General features: G+C 28.9%; 2 protein-coding genes across 2 annotated transcripts in view; one reads left to right on the top strand and one right to left on the bottom strand.

Annotated features, from left to right (window-relative positions):
• Positions 1 to 1,363: 1,363 nt before the first annotated feature.
• Positions 1,364 to 21,291, top strand: LOC145972962 (cytochrome P450 4V2-like). The gene is made up of 9 exons (XM_083102052.1): positions 1,364 to 1,493; positions 1,594 to 1,700; positions 8,011 to 8,095; positions 10,687 to 10,727; positions 10,820 to 10,949; positions 19,316 to 19,420; positions 19,941 to 20,216; positions 20,277 to 20,448; positions 20,939 to 21,291. Exons 1-4 carry the CDS (start codon positions 1,373 to 1,375, stop codon positions 10,704 to 10,706), a joined length of 333 nt encoding a protein of 110 aa, XP_082958178.1. The 5' UTR covers positions 1,364 to 1,372; the 3' UTR covers positions 10,707 to 10,727; positions 10,820 to 10,949; positions 19,316 to 19,420; positions 19,941 to 20,216; positions 20,277 to 20,448; positions 20,939 to 21,291.
• Positions 14,860 to 21,719, bottom strand: part of LOC145973021 (epidermal growth factor receptor kinase substrate 8) — a 31,426-nt gene continuing 24,566 nt past the window's right edge. Inside the window, exons 7-10 of the mRNA XM_083102179.1 lie at positions 19,995 to 20,465; positions 17,776 to 17,947; positions 17,563 to 17,698; positions 14,860 to 17,496 (exon numbers count right to left, since the gene is read on the bottom strand). Of these exons, the coding sequence (XP_082958305.1) occupies positions 17,416 to 17,496; positions 17,563 to 17,698; positions 17,776 to 17,947; positions 19,995 to 20,465 (860 nt within the window). The 3' untranslated portion in view covers positions 14,860 to 17,415. The remainder of the gene's footprint in view (positions 17,497 to 17,562; positions 17,699 to 17,775; positions 17,948 to 19,994; positions 20,466 to 21,719) is intronic.

The raw sequence follows: 21,719 nt of genomic DNA, 5'->3' as shown, positions 1-21,719 counted from the left end.
GGTCTCTAGCCTAAGAGGCAAGGGAAATCTATGAAAAATAGAAATAGCACTATAAATACATAAATCTTTATCAATAGTAGAAAACCAAATATCTTTTAAACAAAACATTTACGGGCACATCTTTAGAGGAAAATTTTTTCTTCTTTTGAGATAAATTCTAAATTTATACTTTAAATTAGGACATTTAATCCTCAAAAACACCCTATATATCTAAACATACATATACACATCTAATCTTTATATAATATAATGTAATCCTAAGAACAAGAGAGAGAGAGAGAGAGAGAGAGAGAGAGAGAGAGAGAGAGAGACAAGAGAGAAAACCGAAAGTAGGATTTCTGTCTTGATTAATATTTTCATTTCATATTTATGTTTTTTTTAAATGATTTGAATTTTATTGAAAGATTTGATTTTCTTTCTTTAAAGATAAAATAACTCTAATATTAAGTTAAAAGAATTTTAAAAAATAGCAAAGTGAAAATTATCATTTAACATATAACATCAAAATTATTATCGTTTAAAATCTTAAGAAGTATTGCATTTTAAATCGAAACTTATTTAATTTTTATCTTTTTTTGAACTGCAAAATTCTTGAAATCTTTTACGTGTGACTTTTATGTGAGACTTGCTATTTCAATAAACTATAATACGTTTACTTTCTAATCTAAAGGACGCATTATGTAAACAGTGTTGGCATGCGGGGCCGGTTTTTCGCGCATGCGCGGCAAACGAGGCTTCAATGAAGTATCTAATACAGACAAAAAGGTGTGCCACTGGTCGCCCGAAAAAATTTTCTCTTAGAAAATTGTTTCGAGTGATCAACAGCACACATTTTTATCATACACTATACGAATAACTCATGACTATTTATTAAATATCAAAACTTTTAATAAACTGTGTCTCACTCAACTATGTCTGTATGCCACGTAATTTTCCTCGAGCCCGCTAAATCTTCCACATGTGGTACATCGCTGGTTAGCTGCCACTACTGTCGCGCATGCGCGAAAAACCGGCCCCGCATGCCAACACTGTATGTAAATTGTGTTTTTTTATTTATTATAGTATGATTGGGTGGGGAAGACATAATAAAAGCATCCATGACATCTAGAAAAGACATCAGAAAAGTAGTAACATACATAATAGTAAAACCTACTATTTCACTGTTATCATTGTTTAATAATGTTATTTGTAGGTGTTGAAGAAGAAGAAGTAAGTGTTGTGTTAATTGCATTGGCTATCGTAAGTAATTCAAAATTAAATAACTTACGATAGCCAATGCAATTAACACAACACCTACTTCTTCTTCTTCAACACCTACAAATAACATTATTAAACAATGATAACAGTGAAATAGTAGGTTTTACTATTACGTATGTTACTACTTTTCTGTAGATGTCATGGACGACCTATTAAAACGGTATACACCTTACCTGGCCCTAGAGCATTTCCGCTCATTGGAAGCGGTCATTATTTTTTCCAACGAAATTGCAATGGTAATAATAAAAAGATAAAAATATTTAAAATAAATTATCGCTAAAATTGTATTAATTTAAAATAATAAAATTATATGATATCTTATATAAATAATTGTAGAATTTTTAAATATAAACTTAAAATTAATGGAAGATTATAAGTCTCCGTTCAAATTTTGGTTGGGAAAAAAATTAATTATTGGATTACATGAACCACATCAAGTACAGGTAAAAAAATAGTGTCATATATTTCATAAATAATAAAACTTATATTTATTTAGAGAATATGTACACTGCTCAATAAAATTATCGCATAAGTAACTTCATCTCAAAATTTCGCATAGATTCAAATAAACACAGCTCTATCCAAAATTGTCGTATCTACGTAATTTTTTTTTTCTTTCTTAAGAATGAAGCCTCTACTTTAAAAAATACTTGTTAGATTTTTAATTTATCCTCCCTCCCTTTCACCATCTTTTCAAAAATAAGGTCGTATTATGTATCCAAAAAATTGCATAATTTGACGCACTTTACGTAGTGAAATCAATTTTTTTCGCAATTTTCATGATAACTATCAATAAAATATGAACTTTCCTTTATCAATTAAAAAAATGTTTTTTATAATTTTTTTTCATGGACTAATAGCGGATTAAAGTACATACATTTTTGTTCAAGTACCAACAACATTGGCATTAATCAGTGGCCACCACGAGGAAGTTGCTAATCAGATTTGGCGTATGTGTGTATATGCATGCATGTGTGTGTGTGTGTGAGCGTGCATAGTGCGTGGATGTGTGTGCATCTGTTTGTGTATGCGTGCGCGCGTATGTGTGTCCGTGTTTGTGTATGCATGCATGCGTGTGTTTGCGTGTACGTGCACGCACACGCACATGCATACATGGCAGAGAGAGTTTAGGTAATGCTAATGTTGTCGGTACTTGAACAAAAATGTGTGGATACTTTAATACGCCATTACTCCGTGAAAAAAAATCGTACAAATTTCATTTTTTTTTTTTTAATTGATAAAGAAAAGTTCATATTTTATGATAGTTATCATGAAATTTGCGAGAAACGTTGATACTACCTTGTAGAGTGCGTCAAACTATGCAATTTTTTTTTATACAAAACACGTCCTTACTTTTGAAAAGATGATGGAAAGATAAATTAAAATCTGACAAGTAATCTGACTTTTTAAAGTAGAGGCTTCATTCTCTTGAGAAAGAAAAAAAAATTATTCAGATACAACAATTTTTGACGGAGCTATGCTTATTTGAATCTATACAAAATTTTGACGTGAAGTTACCTATGCGATAATTTTGTTGAGCAGCATATATATACATATATACATATATATATATATATATATATATATATATATTCCAAATAAATAATAACTTTTCATATTTTTTCGTATCTTTAATTAACAATAATTTATTACGAGAAAGTCCTATTTGCCTACATTCCCGATTGCCAATTGCTTTGTTTGCGCACAACATTTTGCCGATAGCTTCTTTTGTCAACATTTCAAATTGCCTACGTCCTAATTGCCTACGTGTATTATTGCACACATAAAAAAAATGAAAATACGAAATTATGAGTGCACGCATAACATTATTGCGCACATACACGTTGCATATATGAAATTAATGCATACATGAAGATTACACACATGATATTATTACACACATAATATTATTATACACATGAACATTGCACACATGATATTATTTCATGTAAAAAAATAAAAATATAATTTGATGTTTTGGGCAAGACTTTCGTATGCAAAATGCCCAAATTTAATCAATTTCTACAGACATGTATGTACTAAATGAAGTCGAATGCCACAAGTGCGAATGGGCAAAAACATTTCGTTCTTGCGATATTCAAATCTTTATTATATGTCTAGATATTGGATTTTTCGAATGCGTAAACAAGGTCGGTCCTATGGAGACTGAGTGGGTCACTGAACATAATGCGGCCCAAAACGAGGAGATAATTGTTCTGTTTCATATGGGTTTTCAACTTTTACACGAAGTGAGAGCCACTCCTATGTCTAAAGTATAATCCTTGATCCAAAATACTCTTTTCTGTATAGAAATTTTAAATATTGTTCACTTAAGGAAATAATTAAAATTTAAATATCTCAAAAAATAAACGGTTTTGTATATTCGCTCATAGCATTCGATTTTATTTAGTACTATATGCCTGTAAAAGTTGATCAAATTCGGAAGTAGAAGTATGAAAGTCTTATCAATTGATTAAAAATTTTAAGATGAAATTCTGTGAGCAATCCAGTATTAATCTGTGTTTAATTGTGGATTTTAATTACGCAAAACTATTTTCTTATTGTATGTGTGCAATGTGTATATATTCAATATGTGTGTATTAACATCATGTATGCAATGTGCATGTGTGCAATAAAGTCGTATATGAAAAGTGTTAATTTTAGTGTATGATTTTCTTATTTTATATGTACAATAATGTCATGTGTGCAATGTGCATGTGTGCAATGTATACAGGATGAGTTTTATTTCGTGTGTCAATCTTTTTATCATGCGGGAGATTATCGACTGCATAATAAATTGATCGGTACATAAATGTCAATTTTTTTGATCGACCGTATCGAAGGTTCGAATATAATGTGTACAATAATAATAATAATAATAAATACGTAGCTTTAATAATAATAATAATAATAAATCCATATTACATAAGTTCATCTTTTAATTTGCTTTAATTTTACACATTATATTCGAGCCTTTGATACGGTCGATCCAAATAATTGACATTTATGTACCGATCAATTTATTATGCAGTCGATAATCTCCCGCATGATAAAAAGATTGACACACGAAATAAAACTCACCCTGTATATGCATAATAATATTATATGTGCAATATGTATGTGTGCAATAATGTCATGTGTGTAATGTGAAATGCGCAATATCATGTGTGCAATTGTACTCTCGTATTTTCATTTTTTTTGTGTGTGCAATAACACAGGTCTACAAAGTTTTGTTGTTGGGCAGCTGAGGGTCATTTCCGAAGTAATTTTCTGCGTAGAATCCGAATCCGAGATCAGAATTGGCCCATCACGTCAGGATTTTGAGATATTTGAGGTTATATACTCGAAAAATGGCTTTTTGGGCTACCTTTGAGGTTATGTACAGGACGCACAAAATTTTTTAGCTCTTTTCTTCTAATTGCATCATTTAGTACTACTCTTTCCCTTCAAAATGAGCTGTCGAATGGTCATCTACGATTTTTCCTTGCAAAGTTACGGCCATTTTAAGATGACATGATGAATTCCAAACCCTGCGCCGTTATAACCCAACAACCTCATGAGCATTCACATTAAACCTGTAAACTTTGAACTATAAACCCGAAAACCTGGACTGAAAACTGTATATATGGTTTAGGGTTTAAGGGTCAATAGTTGTGGATTTAGTTATATAATAGGTTTGGGGTCGATCTGAGATCAGATTCGTAATCAGCGACTCCAAAAACCCATATGTACAGTTTTCAGTCCAGGTTTTCGGGTTTATAGTTCAAAGTTTACAGGTTTAATGTGAATGCTCATGAGGTTGTTGGGCTATAATGGCGCAGGGTTTGGAATTCATCATGTCATCTTAAAATGGCCGTAACTTTGCAAGAAAAAATCGTAGATGACCATTCGACAGCTCATTTTGAAGGGAAAGAGTAATACTAAATGATGCAATTAGAAGAAAAGAGCTAAAAAATTTTGTGCGTCCTGTACATAACCTCAAAAGTAGCCCAAAAAGCCATTTTTCGAGCATATAACCTCAAATATCTCAAAATCCTGACGTGATGGGCCAATTCTGACCTCGGATTCGGATTCTACGCAGAAAATTACTTCGGAAATGACCCCCAGCTGCCCAACAACAATCATGACCCCATTTTTTGTAGACCTGTGTAATACGTGCAGGCAATCAGGAATGTTGGCAAAAGCAGCTGTCGGCAAAATGCTGTGCGCAAACGAAGCAGTTAGCAACTGAGAATACAAAGCAAACGGAGCCCTTCTATTTATTACTAACAATAAGTCTAACCAAAATGATTTTCGAAAGTATATGAATAACAAATATCAAGTGATAGTCCGAAAAATAAAAATTTTAGAAATAAAGCTTTTTGCGTTTATTTTTACCATAAGTACATACATTTCGTGAAAAATGATAATAAATAACTGCATTCGTAGCGTTTGAAAATTTATAAATAAATGCGTTCAATATACGTTTAAAAATTTATAAGACATTCTAAAAATTTAAAAATATCTTCAGCAACCGGAAGATTTATTATTGTCAACGGTCATACCACGTTGTAAAACACCAGTTCTCGTCCTCCGGAGTTTTTTCCTGCGCCTTTTTCTTTGGATAAATATTACATAATACCGACCTGTAAAGATCCGTCCGCGAATCACCTCGATAATAAAAATAACTACCATACCGACCATAGAACAATTATAATAAATAACTAATAAGTCCTGAGAGATTCTCCTCGGAGACCACAGTGACATTCAAAAGATAAAATGTAAAAACTCGTTTATTGGTTTTTAAAAAATTTTTGTAACTGAAATGGGCATTCAATAAACAACTTATACACACACACACACACACCAATTCTCGTCCGATCACTGAAGTTAAGCAACGTTGGGCGTGATTAGTAGTTAGATGGGTGACCGCTTGGGAACACCATGTACTGTTGGCGCCATCTTTTCTTTTTGCTGATTTAAATATTATCAATATTGATATAATTTTTTTATTTCAACCCCTATGTTAAATCATTTTCTTATAATGTGATTACTATTGAATCAATAGATTGTATATACATTTCGCGAAAAATGATGACAAATAATTGCATTTACAGCAGAAAGAAACGCTTAATGAGTGATTAATGATTGCAATGCAACAGTTGAGAATATACGTGATATAATAAAATCTAATTTTATATGTTGAATTAGCAGCGGTCATATTATTCATATGTTACGTTTCAATATAGTGTATTTTTAATTTGTTGGAAAAAATGGCGACTGTTAAGTAAATTGTGTTGTGTTGTAACAAAATGAAAAATTAAGTACCATTCGATAGAAAATCATAAATAAAAAAATCATAAGCTGTTTTACGATTGCTATACAGAGTCGCGTTAGTATTCTGTATATATATTACTCGCAATCACCGAATTTGTCCATTGCCCGAATTTTTTAACCACAACGCGTTCTGGGTATTTATTTCACTGGGCGTCGGAAAAATTAAAAAATTTGAGAAATAAAGCTTTTTGCATTTATTTTTATCATAAATACACATAATTAAGAAATTAACTATACAATTTGATTAACCTTGAAAACAGATAAATTCAGTATAGTTATACTGATTGCATTATTTGTTTTCCAAATCTGTTAATAACTCGATATCACGTTTAGATAGACTTGTATCATTTGCCATAATACATTTGTTTGAATTACTTATATATTAATTGTCAAAATGCAGAGTTGGGAAAGTTACTTTATAAAAGTATTTAGTTACAATTACAGTTTTTTTTACTAAGAAATGTAACTACATAGTTACAGTTACAAGTTACCGATTCTGAAAAGTAACGCATTTCAGTTACAGTTACTCAAAAAGTAACGAGCCGTTACTTTGTAGTTACTTTCTTGCAATGGAAATAAAAATATTAAATCTGTACGCAATAATAAAAATTTAATGACAATCTTGTGAGGTATTAATTTAATTCTTGCAAATTATAAGGTATCTTAGAAATGACATTCACTTTAAAGAAAGAAATATACATTTTATTTTAATTTAAAAAAGCTAAATAAAAACAAAAATTTTTATTTAATGTAAAAGAAAACTTTTATAAAAAAATATAATTTTATTGCATCGCTCTTATAATTTCTTATTATTTTAAGATAGATAGTATATGTATATAATTAAATCTTTACTTTTTACTATATTATTTATTATATATTTGTATATATATACATCACGAATAATCCAAATTACAAATATTTATTACTATATTTACTTTTAGTTAGTTTTTTAATATTTATAAGATACATGAAATACTCTACATATCATAATGATTAATACATACATAACACATATGATCATACACATCATGAAATACTAAGATATGTTAAATGATTCAAAATGTTTAAAATTTTTATTAATAAAAAATGGGAGCATACGCATTGGATCATAAAGTATCGATAAAAGCGTTTATGCGCAAGTGCAAGGCGGTCCAATACGATTTGCAAAGATTAAAAAAAAAAAAAAAAAAAATATATATATATATATAGTAACTATTAAAGTAATTATTAAATTAGTTACTAGTTACCAAGAATATGTGACTGAGTTAAGTTACAGTTACAAATTGAAAAAAAGGAACGAGTTAAGTTAAAATTACCGAAACGAAAGTAACTATAACTGTAACTTCGTTACAAGTAACGAGTTACTTCCCAACCCTGTCAAAATGACAAACAGATATATTCGAAATATTAAAAAATATTTCATATTATACATTATAGATAATCTTACAAAACAGTATAGAGAAAAGTACATTATATAAATTTATTGAACCAGTCTTCGGAAGAGGGCTGCTTACAACACCTGGTAAGATATTTTTAGTATAATAAAATTTAAAGTAACTTCTAATTGCTGCTGTCCATCCAATTTTTTCCGGATTTATCCGTATTTTTCGAGCGTCCGAGAACATTTGAGAGGATTTTTTAAAGTAGTTAAGATTTTGAGCGTTTTTTTCCAAGCATGCCGTCATAAGATATTGTCGGAGCTCCAGAGGGTCGGTTGAAATCACACACATATATTGACAGCAGAAAAAAATATTACGTATAATAATCATTATTACTATTATTAATTATTTTAATTCTCAATAACAATGATTATTAATAATATTATTGATTTTACTAATAATTTAATATATAAAATATAAATAATAAATTAATTTATAAAATATATAAAAGATTCGCGATATTTTTTCGGAAAAAGGGCGATTTTTTTCACCGATTTCAATGACCTTGAAATATGTTGTCAAAGTCATCATTCTCAATAACTTTTTCCTATATATATTACCGCCATTTGTCTTTAATTTCCGAGATATACGCAAAAATATTTTTAACACTATATATTTAATGTATGTTGCTTTTTGGGGTTTGGGTTAGCTTTAAATCACATTATAATTAATTTTAATTATATTTGCTTAAATTTACATAGTACATTTTATTATTAATGCTATATATAATATATATATATATATATATATATATATATATATATATATATATATACAGGGTGACCCATTTTAACTTAGGCAGCCAAATAACTCGAAAAATAAGCAAGATAGAGAAAAATGTTTTAGACAAAAGTTGTATGGTTTCGAGGGGGCCATAAGATGGTATCATTGGTTTGACCTTGAAGAGTCATTTGAAGGTCACGTGAAGGTCACTTCAATTTTTTTAAATGGAATACCCTATATATTTTTGTACATTCTTGTAGCTTATTTCGAGAGCTTTCCAAAACACTATAATTAAGTACCTTTCCGTTAAGTACTTTTTGAGTTATGATGCTTGAAATAATTTCTTAATTTTACATAAACCGTAAAATATCTTGTAAAATATTCATTTTTCGATTATCTTACCTTAATACTTTTATGTACAAAATAATGAGAGGAATCAATTGGTGTAAAGAAAACACATAGTTGTTTTTAAGAAAAAATATGGAATTGTTAATTGCAAATTACATATTTTTTCTTTGAAACAACTATGTGTTTTCTTTACACCAATTGATTCCTCTCATTATTTTGTACATAAAACTATTAAGGTAAGGTAATCGAAAAATGAATATTTTACAAGATATTTTACGGTTTATGTAAAATTAAGAAATTATTTCAAGCCTCATAACTCAAAAAGTACTTAACGAAAATGTACTTAATTATAGTGTTTTGGAAAGCTCTCGAGATGAGCTACAAGAATGTACAAAAATATATAGGATGTTCCATTTAAAAAAATTGAAGTGACCTTCACGTGACCTTCAAATGACTCTTCAAGGTCAAACCAATGATACCATCTTATGGCCCCCTCGAAACCATACAACTTTTGTCTAAAACATTTTTCTCTATCTTGCTTATTTTTCGAGTTATTTGGCTGCCTAAGTTAAAATGGGTCACCCTGTATACAGGGTGAGCCATTTTAATTAACGCACGCAATTATTTCGGAAACAAAGCATTTTAGAGAAAAATGTTTCAGACAAAAGTTTTATGGTTTCGAGGGGGCCATAAGATGGTATCATTGGTTTGACCTTGAAGAGTTATTTGAAGGTCACATGAAGGTCACCTTCAATTTCTTAAATGGAACCTACTATTTGTCATTGCATACTCTTGTAGCTTATCTCGAGAGCTTTCCAAAACACTATAATTAAGTACCTTTTCGTTAAGTACTTTTTGAGTTATGAGGCTTGAAATAATTTCTTAATTTTACATAAACCGTAAAATATCTTGTAAAATATTCATTTTTCGATTATCTTACCTTAATACTTTTACGTACAAAATAATGAGAGGAATCAATTGGTCTAAAGAAAACACATAGTTGTTTTGAAGAAAAAATATGTAATTTGCAATTAACAATTCCATATTTTTTCTTCAAAACAACTATGTGTTTCCTTTAGACCAATTGATTCCTCTCATTATTTTGTACGTAAAAGTATTAAGGTAAGATAATCGAAAAAAGAATATTTTATAAGATATTTTACGGTTTATGTAAAATTAAGAAATGATTTCAAGCCTCATAACTTGGAAAGTACTTAATGAAAACTAACTTAATTATAGTGTTTTGGAAAGCTCTCGAGATGAGCTGCAAGAATATGTAATAAAAAGTAGGCAATTCCATTTAAAAAATTGAAAGTGGCCTTCGCGTGACCAAGTAACTATTCAAGGTCAAACTAATAACACCACCTTATGTCCCCCTTGAAACCATACAACTTTTGTCTGAAACATCTTTTTCTAAAATTAAAAATAAGAAAGTTATTTGGGGTGGGACATTAAAATGGGACACCCTGTATAGAAAAACTGAACCTAATATAGGCTAAAATTGTTGTTGGGAAGATTTTGATAATGGCAGCCCATCAATGTTCACAGCTATTCTAACGCAACTAATATTATCCTTTACGAATGTTAATATTTTTTTTTATAGAATCTGATAGTCCAAAATGATAATATGATCCTGGTACAACTGTACGTATTTCTTATTGTCTTGGTGTTTTTAAAAGCGATCGTGCATCTAATGATAAACTTGAAAAACAAGAGTGTTTCTTTAATTTCTGCAGCAATGCTTTTAAAGCAGTATGTGTAATTTGATGTTCAACAACCCGGATAGCAAGATTATGTTGCAAATTACTACTTGTAATTTAATATGTTATCCCCAATAGCCAAGTCTGCTAAAGCAGATCTTGTCAGGTAATCTGTTACAAATTTTTGTCGACAGAAAGATTACAGAATTGATGCAGTTCTGATATATCATGTGATGTCGGCAGAATGTCAACAGAAATATAACAAAATCTGTTCACATAACTGGACAACAGATTATCAACAGAAACCGAGCAGAACTTGTTGATATAATTGACGGCACATTGATGGCAGAAACTGAACAGGATCTGTGCGGCGCAATTTTGACAGCAGATTGGTAACAAAAATCGAGCAGGATCTGCGCAACGAAATTTGATATCAAATTGTCAGCAGAACCCGAGTAGAGCCTGCTGATGTAACTGACGGCAGATTGATGGCAGAAATGGAACAGGATCTGTGCGGCGAAATTTGATGTCAGATTGCCTGTAGAAACCGAGCAAGATTTGCGCACACAATATCTGATAGCAGATTGACGGCAGAAGCAGAACAGGGTTTGCATGATTCGATAGTTCCTTCGTTTACCGCTATGTGATATATATATACTTTCTCGCAATCAAATCTCTGTCAAAAATATATATAAAGTCGCGATTATTAATAAAAGATCAAAAATATAGTAACTATTTCTATCACTTTAATTTCTGACATCTGATACAAACAGATGAGATTCAGAATATTAAACTGATTGGAATCAATAGGATAAATGGTAAATTATTCATTTACTGCCTATTTGAAGCATAAAGCAAGAATTTAATTCTAAATAAATTACATTTCCAGTTTTACAAGTTACATTTACTTTTATCATTTACTTTATTATTAATTAAATTAAATTGAACTAGTCCTTCGTTATGTGAGAATAATTACGATATAACATATATTATTATACATTATGTCATATCAGAAAAAATTGTAATTAATCGATAACTCACCGATAATACTCTTATTTAGCACCTGTAATAATCAATTTTATTGCATTTATACAACATTAATATAAGTAAGCCCAAATCTTGTTCGGTTTCTGCTGTCAATTTGCCATCAGATTGCGTGCGCAGATCCTGCTCGATTTCTGCCGACAATCTGTTGTCAAATTATGTTTACAGATTCTGCTCGGTTTTTGCCGCCAATCGAGCGTCAAGTCATGTTAACAGATCCTGCTGGATTTCTGCTACCAATCTGCTGTCAGATTCTGTGAGCAGGCTCTGTCAGCAGAATATAAGTTGAATGAGGACGCAGTTGATGTCAGTCTGCTGATATACTTTGATTAAATCTGTTACCAGTCTGCCGACATACTGCTAACATTTTGCTTACGGGGAATGTATTTAATAACGTTGTTGAATAAAGCAGATTAACTGATTCGAGAGCATCATTAAACAATTACAACCATTCTATTCTTCAGAAGAATCTTGGATCGATTAAACTGCTTTATTCGAAAATTGCTTTATTGAAAACGCAAATATGATAAGAAAATAGGTCAAAAATTTTATATTTGTTATTATTATTTTATTTAAACGTAAATAAAAACTTATATCTAATATCATATAAAATTTTAACAAATAACGTCTTTCGTTGCCTGCGTTTTATAAAAATATATTTTGCTAATCAACTGTATTATAAAAAAAATATTTTTTGGCACTAACTACTCAATTGATATAGCTAATATTTTCATTGTGCATTAATTTAATGAACACTTGAGTGGTTAAGTAACATGAATCGTGTACAGATAAACGCATGCGTCGAAAGAAAAATTGTTAAAATCTGATCGCGAAAGTCATGTTATATGAAAAATTTTAAAAGATTTTTGGTAAAACTGCTGTTTAGGGGACCCAGCCCGAATGACCTTGACATATGTTGTCAAGGTCACTGTCCTGAGTAACATTCAAAAGATTTTAGTCGTCGCTCGTTGTTTATTAAAAAATTATTAACAAAAGAATTTCACAATTTTAATCCTTTTTATCTCTGAAAATATTGATTTGAGAAATAAAATTTTAAACAAAAAATAAAGCCGCTGAAAAACTCTACAAAAAAGGTTATATGCATTTTTTTCATAAACCTACTATTTTAGCTGTTGTATAAAAAAATAATTATTTTAAATACATTTAATACAATTTAAATTTATATAGAATTTAATACAATTTAATACAATTTAAAAATATCACAAATGTATGTGTACACACACACGCACACACACACACACACACACACACACAGGCGGGGGGTGCAAGGGGGAGCTAACTAATCACATTAATAATAAAATAATCGTCAGTTCATGATTAAAATATGACGTCAAAATAATGTTATATCAAGACACACACACACACACACACACACACACACACACACACACACACACACATCAATATAAAGTCATGTAACAAATCAGTCATTTTGACGACATATGACCAAAAATGACTAGTTTGAAACGTCAAAATGACGTGTGCTTGCTACCTGGGTATAGATATGTGAATGACATATATACATTTACTAGTTATCTATAGAGGATATGGATCTCATATAGACATTTAGACATTTATTAGATATCTATTAGATAAATTTTTCCGTGTGGGAATATATCATATGATATCAATTATTTAAAAAGCATACAATATAAGAACAGACATATCTATAAGAAGGCTTGACAAATAACGTTAATATAATAATCAATGTGTTCACGTTATATGACCTCGTGTTATTCGGAAAAAATGTATAGTTTATCGATATAAATGGCACAGCTAAGGTATTCTATTTATGTCTGTTATAATGTATGTGATCGCTTTAAATAAACATATAATATAGCAACAATGCATTATATTTTGATACATGATTTTTTTGATAGTTTAATACAGAGATCCAGAATTTTCTATTTAAATTTTTATTCTTATGTATCTTAGCACAAATACTGTTACCTAACATGTATAATTAACATGTACATTACATAAAATATGTTAGTTGTAATTTCCGATTTCATAAATGTAACATTAGTAATATAATATATTTTATATTATAGTTATATCCCATATATAGCACAGTGATTCATCAGTATTGCAGAAGCTAACTAAGTATTCTCGGTATCCTAAGATACTAACGAGTTATAAAATATTTTATATTACATATATTACATCTATGAATGGAAACTTACAACTAACATGTATATTATATGCAATGCACATATGTTAGTTACATCCCTCGCGAAAAAATCTCATAATTTCTTAGAAAATTTTAGGAATTTTTCATAACATTGTGTTTCATAACATTGTGTTTCATAACAGTGTTTTAAATTCATGAAGAATTCTAAGAAAATATATCAGACTTAGTATTTTAAACTTCAAGTATTTTAATATATACATTACTTTAAAAAATTATAGAATAAAAAAAAATCTCAGAATATTTAACATTTATATATATAACAAATTCTAACAAAATTCATTTATGGTAAAGATATGGAAATCTTCATTTCTTTTTTGAAGATTTTTGAAAAGTGTACCAATTTGTACAGAAAATCTTAAAATTTCTGAGAAAGTTTTAGAAGATTTTTATAGAAAATTTAAAAATTTTTATGAGAAATTCTGTAAATAATTTTCATCAGGGGTATTATATAATATAGTTATATATCTATTTGTTGTGAGCTAAAAAATATAGGGATATATAAAAGTCTACCGAATATGTAAAAGGATTACATATCCGGTAGACTGTTTTTATTTATTTAATCAATTAATCAATTGACAATATTTAATCAATTAACGATTTGATAATTTATTTTACAGATATAATATATAAATTGCTGATACGTTATATACATTGATTACATAATCTTTTAATTACTACTTCCAAATATTAGTTTTGATAGAATATTTTCTTTTTTTGTAACATTTAATTTAAATTTAACTAAAATTTATTTTGCTTAATATTTTGCTACGTTGCTGTCGAGTAATAAAGTAATTCCACATATATATATTTATTCTACATATATATATTTATAAAGTGTATAATAAATACCAAACTCTAATATAATGTGTGTAATAAATACTAAATTAAAATGCTTTAATTGAATTTTCAATTCAAATACCGCACTGCAAAACAACTTATATTTATGTATTGAATAAATCTATTAAAATATAATAAATGGATTATATTGCTTGAATCTTAAAAAAAAACATCACAGGTTTTTATTGTATATAACACATGCTTGTATCTTGCTAAAAATTCTTTGGCATGTAATATTGCTTTAATTCGCTATGTAAATAATATTATCACAATATATAAGGTAAAATAAAATATATCAGTTTGATGGGATATTTTTATATCGACAATTTTTGTATTGAAATTTTTTTATGAAAAGTTTGTTCTATGGAAAATTACGAAAAAGTATTTTATTTTAAAATTCATCCTCTTCTATTTATCCTCCTTCCTGTTAGTCCTCGCGTGATACAGCTCGCACATATTACTTTTATATAGGATAAGTCATTTTAGAAAAACTTCCTTCTAAAGTATTTTCATATTAAATATTGATTTTACATAAAAACGGACAAAAATTAAATAATTTTAAAAGGACTACATTTTGGCTATCTTGGTTTTTTCTTAGCTGACATCAAAAAGTTTTAAACGTTACCTTCAAATTTTGTAAATGAAAAACCCTATTTTTAATCAGTTATAATTGTAGAAGATAAAAAGAATCCAACGATCTATAACTACTTTGACCTTAGGATGACCTTGAAATAAGAAATCCAGGAAAACACAGGGTGAATAATAAATAAATAGTAAAAATAATTATTTTCCAAACAAAATTAATTAATTTTATAAAGTGCTATCTTTTGGAACCGTTTAACAAATACAACTGATAACAAATTACTTCGTGTCTTCGGGAATTATTGGTACATTTAGATATATTATTTGTTTATTATCATTCCAATGAAATCTCATTGACACATTCTATTCCCTTGTGTTTATTGACCTCGAAGATATGCGATTATAATAATATATATTAATAGAAATTATATTAATAACGTACGTATTAATGCTTATCGAATGATTTTAAAAGATAGATTGCAAAGGATTCGCGAATCTTACAAAGAGCGGATTTAGAAGTATCATAAAATAAATGGACAACACTTTGAATACCTTAATAAATAAAATTAATGGTAAATGTTTACTTTAGGTTACACAGCACGAAAAATTTTCATTTTGACATATATATTGTAGAGGGTACATTCCTAAGTAAAATACCGTTTATATTTTGCAGCAATCTCTCTTGGTGTTCCTGAGATATGGTTTTGAAATTTCTTACTTATCTTTTCATTATATTCTATTTACGTGTTTATATCTTTTTTGTTTACATTTGCTCGTCACAGTTTCATGTTATATTTTACTTATGTATTTATATATTTTTTGTTTACATTTGCTCATTACATTTTCAATGTCGTTAAGCTATAAAATTATTGTTTTATCTAAATTTTTTAATAAATGTAAGTAAATAACTTTACTTCGTCTTGTAAAATACATGCGTGGATACCGCCCACATAGTTCCATATAAATTTGCAACTTTTTATGCGAAGCGAGGTATATCCCACACTTCAAACACCCATCGTCATGGGCTCTATCTTCCAGAAGATATAAATTAACCTAACCTGTGTTTGAAGTGTGGGATAGGGACGGAACCCACGATGTTCACGCATGTACTTTGCAAGACAAAGCAAAGTTACATATACAAATATATATTCCATTAAATATATTTCTTTTTAAATATACATGGGGTCGTGAAATTATGTTATATTCATTAAACTTTTTTCGTTAATAACTTTTTAATAAATGACGAGCGACGATTAAAACTTCTGAAAGTTATTCAGAAAGATGACTTCGATGAATGTAAACAAAAGAATATACTTAAAAAGCAAATGTAAGCAAAAAATATATAATACACATTTAAGATATAACGAAACGATGATGCAAGTAAGTATGAAATTTCAAAATCACATATCTCAGGAACCAAGAGAGATTGTTGCAAAATTTAAACAGTGTATTACTCAGGAATATACCCTTTGCAATTATGTCAAAATGAAAATTTTTCGTGCTATGTAACCTAAAGTAAGTAAATAAATGATACCAAATTAATTTCCATTTTGTTCGAAAATTATTACTTTAATTATCTACCTATTACTCATCTTATTTTTCTGGATTTTTCATTTCAAGATCAACCTATGGTCAATATTTTATATGTTGTTGGATTTTTTCATCCTCTATAATCATAGCAGATTAAAAATAGGATTTTTCATTTTAAAAAATTTGAGATGACCTAATCTTCAAAACTTTTTGACGCTTCCATCTAAAAAAAATTAAGACAACCATAATGTAACTCTTTCAAAATTATTTAATTTCTGTCTTACAAAACATTTTTATATAAAATCAATATTTATGAAAATATCTCAGAAGGCAGTTTCTAGTGATTCATCATATTTGCATTATTTTCGCACGTATGCGTAATGTAAGGAACATATGATTCACAGAATATATGATTCACTGTTTGACTTCATTTATCGTTTAACTCTTCTGCTCTTTGGCGCGCTTTTTCTAAAATTTGCTTGAGTTCCGATGATCGAGCTGTTTTATACTGAAAATAAAAAATTTCGAGCATAAAAAAAATGACGCAGAATTATCTAATCTAAAATGCACTTACCTCGCACTCATTTTTTGCTAAAGTCAATTGACCGTTGAGCCTGCTTCCCTCGGACAATCCACACAATTGTTCCAATCGTCTTCGCGATAAATTAAATAATTCCATGCCGTTCATATCTTCCAATTGTTTGCAAACTCTGCAAGTAAAGTAAATCATTGAATAATCGAATTCATTGGATAATAAATATCGAGATAAAATATGAAATCAATATACTTCTCTGAAAATCCTTTAGCCATCAACCAAATTTGAATTTCCCGAGAGGTCGAGTATTGATTCACCCAAATCTCCCGCATATCACTGTTAAGAGAAGAACTTGCTTTCTTTTCTCGCAACATCGTCAAGACAAACTTGAGCTCTTTTTGAACCTCATCTTGGCCGGAAGTGCCTTTTTTATTCAGGATGATATTAACAATACAAAAGTGATTATGCTGATATTCCAAAAAATAAAAATTTCATTTCTTCTTTATAAAATTAGTCAATTCTTACTAAAAATGGGACAAGAAAAATGAATATGACACTACAATATTTTTATTAGAGAGTTCTAGATTTCGAGATATAATATTCAACTCCTTTTTAATAAATAAAATATTTAATTTAGTAAGTTTTGCAGAAAAATTTAATATTCAAATGTCAATTTAACCAATTTCAATGTCTTTATCAGGCTTCAGAATGTATTCTGGTGGGATAGAAACAACCCAGGTAGCAAGCACACGTCATTTTGACATCCAAACTGGTCATTTTTGGTCATATGTCGTCAAAATAACTGATTTGTTACATGACTTTATATTGACGTCTTGATATAATATTATTTTGACGTCATATTTCAGTCATGAACTGACGAGTATTTTATTATTAATTTTGTGATTAGTTAGTACATCGATCCCATAAAAAAATCTTTTAAAATTTTTCATATAACATGACTTTCGCGATCACACTTTAACAATTTTTCTTTCGACGCATGCGTTTATTTATGCACGACTCATGTATTTTAAATTAGTGCATAGTGAAAATATTAGCTATATCAATTGAGTGTAATTAAAGTGCCAAAAAATATACACATTTTTTTATAATACAGTTGATTGGCAAAATATCTTTTTATAAAATACTGGAAACGGAAGACATTATTTGTTGAAATTTTATATGATATTAGAAGTAAGTTTTTATTTATGTTTAAATAAAATAATAACAAATATAAAACTTGTGACCTATTATATATATTACATTATATTTATGTTTAAATAAAATAATAACAAATATAAAACTTGTGACCTATTTTCTTACCATTTGTGTTTTCCAGCGTTTTTCAAATAAAGTAGTTTAATCGATCCGAGATTCCTCTGAAGAATAGAATGGCTGTAATTGTTCAATGATGCTCTCGAATCGGTTAATCTGCTTTATTCGTCAACGTTATTAAATACATTATTATGCTAAGAAAAATACATCAAAATATGGTACATTTTATGACGTCAAAATGTGGTACATATCATGATGTCAAAATGCGGTACATGTCATGACGTCAAGAATGTGTGACATTAAACCGTCACTTTTACGTCATAAAAACGTCAACTCGTGACGTCAAGAATAGTAAATGACCAATTTGAGACGTCAAAAAGACGTGTGCTTGCTGGGAAGCTGTTTCCATGTGATACTGATCATATAACTGATGGGATATTTGGATTGTTGATGATTCACTTTCTTCGATATTTCATGCTGAAGAGAAGGCATCATGTAAAAATAATTACTTGATCTTTAGGCTCTCACCGTATCATAGGAATGGCGAAGAGCATTGACCGTATTTTATTTCTTAATTACTCAAGAAGATTCACAGCATATGAATTAAAGAAGTGTGTGTGCCCAGGTTTTTACAATTAGTTTTCTACTTTACACTCCAAATAATAGTAATATGCTGTTATAATTAAAGAAATAATTACATGTTTCTAAGATGAAAAAAATCACCTCAATCTATATATAACAAAAATTGTCAATATATATTTACGTGATATTTTGAAAATGAAATGTAAAATAAAACAAAATATTTAAACATGCAATCAACATATTTAAAAATAGCAGTTTCATATCAAATCAAGTTTATGCTACCTTAATATAAATAAATGCAAAATAAATTTAATACAAAATAAATTTTAATAATATAGCTTCTATTTTAATAATATGATTGAAATCAGAACCTAAATTCTTTGGATTCAAAATTTCTTTAATAAAAATTAAATACTTCTTTAAATCCTAAAAGAAGCTATATCATGAAAATTAGAGCTAAGAATTTTAATTGTTATATTCTTTTTCTTTTTATCAGAATTAATAAGAATTGACTATTTTAGAAAATATTTTTCATGTTTACGAAAATATTTTTCATGTTTCAGTATTGAGAACTAAAATATTATGAGGCAAAAAGTTAAAATTTGATCATAACTTACCATTGAAAAATTTAATATTTTTGGAAACTTCCGTTTTATTGGGAATAGAAATTGTTGAAGACGCAGATTTTTGAGTTTGTAGCGGCGGAATAGGTCTTATTGGCGTCGGTGGTGGTGGTGGAGGTGGTGGGGGAGGCGTTGAAGAAATCTTCGACGAAGCTAACGCAGGTGATGCGGGTGCTGATTTCGGTGAAGATAGTGCTGGTGATGATTGCAATACAGGTAATATTGGTGCCGATTTTGATGTAGCTAATGTTGATTTCGATGTAAATGTTGCCGCAGATAATGCTGACAAAAGCGGTGGCGCTGGCTTATCGGATATTACATCTGGTATTACATCGCGAGGCGGGGAATGCACTTCCACGATACTTTGTTGTGTGTTGAGTTTTCCATGCGATTCAGAGATGCTTTCAGTGGAGGAAATACTTGATCTGCTGCTGTTACTGGTTTCATTGTAAGCATTAATGTTGTCTGCAAAATAATTTTGTAATATTAATTTAAATTGTGTAAACTACCATAAAGAATTATTTATCGCATAAGCATTTGATTGATATAGATAAATCGTAATGTCAATATAAAAAAGCTATTGAAAAGAAATGAAATATAACTATAACTTACCCTAAAAAGCTTTCGCATAAAACATACACACAATCTTATATGTTGGACGAACAAACATTAAGCACATGTAGTTTAAGCGCCACAAGTGACAATATTTAAAATTTTCTACAGTTTAGAATTTAATTTCTATTAATAAAAATCGGAATAATATAAATCAGCATTGTCAAATATGCATGTTTCATTCTGCAAATATGTACATGCACGCACGTGCTTGTATTGAATGTGCGTGTATGTACAATGTACTTTTCTCATATTTCATTAAACAATGTGTTTGTATAAAATATGACACAATATTACTACAATTAAGTTTAATAATCGATTTGCAGGAAACAAAAAAGTGAAGGAGACGATGATATTTCACACAAATACAATCTGTAACTGCATATATTTATTAACAATAAGAGTGATATACATAAATTACAGTGTAATGAAATTCTGGACATGAATCGCATCCCCAACCCACCCATGGACAAACATATATAAATATAGAGTAAAGATTTCCATCAATCGCAAAAAAAGAAAAGATAGGAAATAGCGCGCGTGTAACTGTTTACGTTGTAATTAAAATATTTTGCAGAAATTATATGTCGTGATTTTGGGTTGCTATATTTCAGAGAGCACTTTATCAACGCAATTATATTATGTAATTTTATAATATATGGAGAATTAAAAAAAGAAATGCCTCTGTGATAAGAACGGATTAATAAATGCTTGTCTATTTCTTGTCCACGATTATTGTTTATATAATTATTGTTTACGCGCGAATATATTGTTTATTAATTTCTTGATTTTTATTTATTATTATCGTGTTGATGTTACAATACTTCGATGTAAATTTAAATGTATAATAATAAATAATGCAAGCTATAAGAAGTCATGACAGTATCGATTTGATAATATCATTTTCATATTTTGCTTGTACCTTCTATTACTATCCTTTAAAATAGTAAAGATTTAGAATGAATGTATATTGAGATAAGTTTAGACCGTGTTACATTAATAATGAAATTAATATAAATCATAGGAGGGAAACGAATTGATCATACAAGAAAAAAATTTTTTTGTTTACTGGAAAAATTATAAATATAATTTTTCGTCCTTTTTTTA

This window comes from Camponotus vicinus, unplaced genomic scaffold (genome assembly GCF_025532165.1).
Source record: "Camponotus vicinus isolate PSW18456_S1 unplaced genomic scaffold, iyCamVici1.0 SCAF_1, whole genome shotgun sequence".
In the NCBI taxonomy this organism is placed as follows: domain Eukaryota; kingdom Metazoa; phylum Arthropoda; class Insecta; order Hymenoptera; family Formicidae; genus Camponotus; species Camponotus vicinus.
Note: the sequence above shows the minus strand (reverse complement) of the source record. Positions and strands in the feature narration are given on the sequence as shown.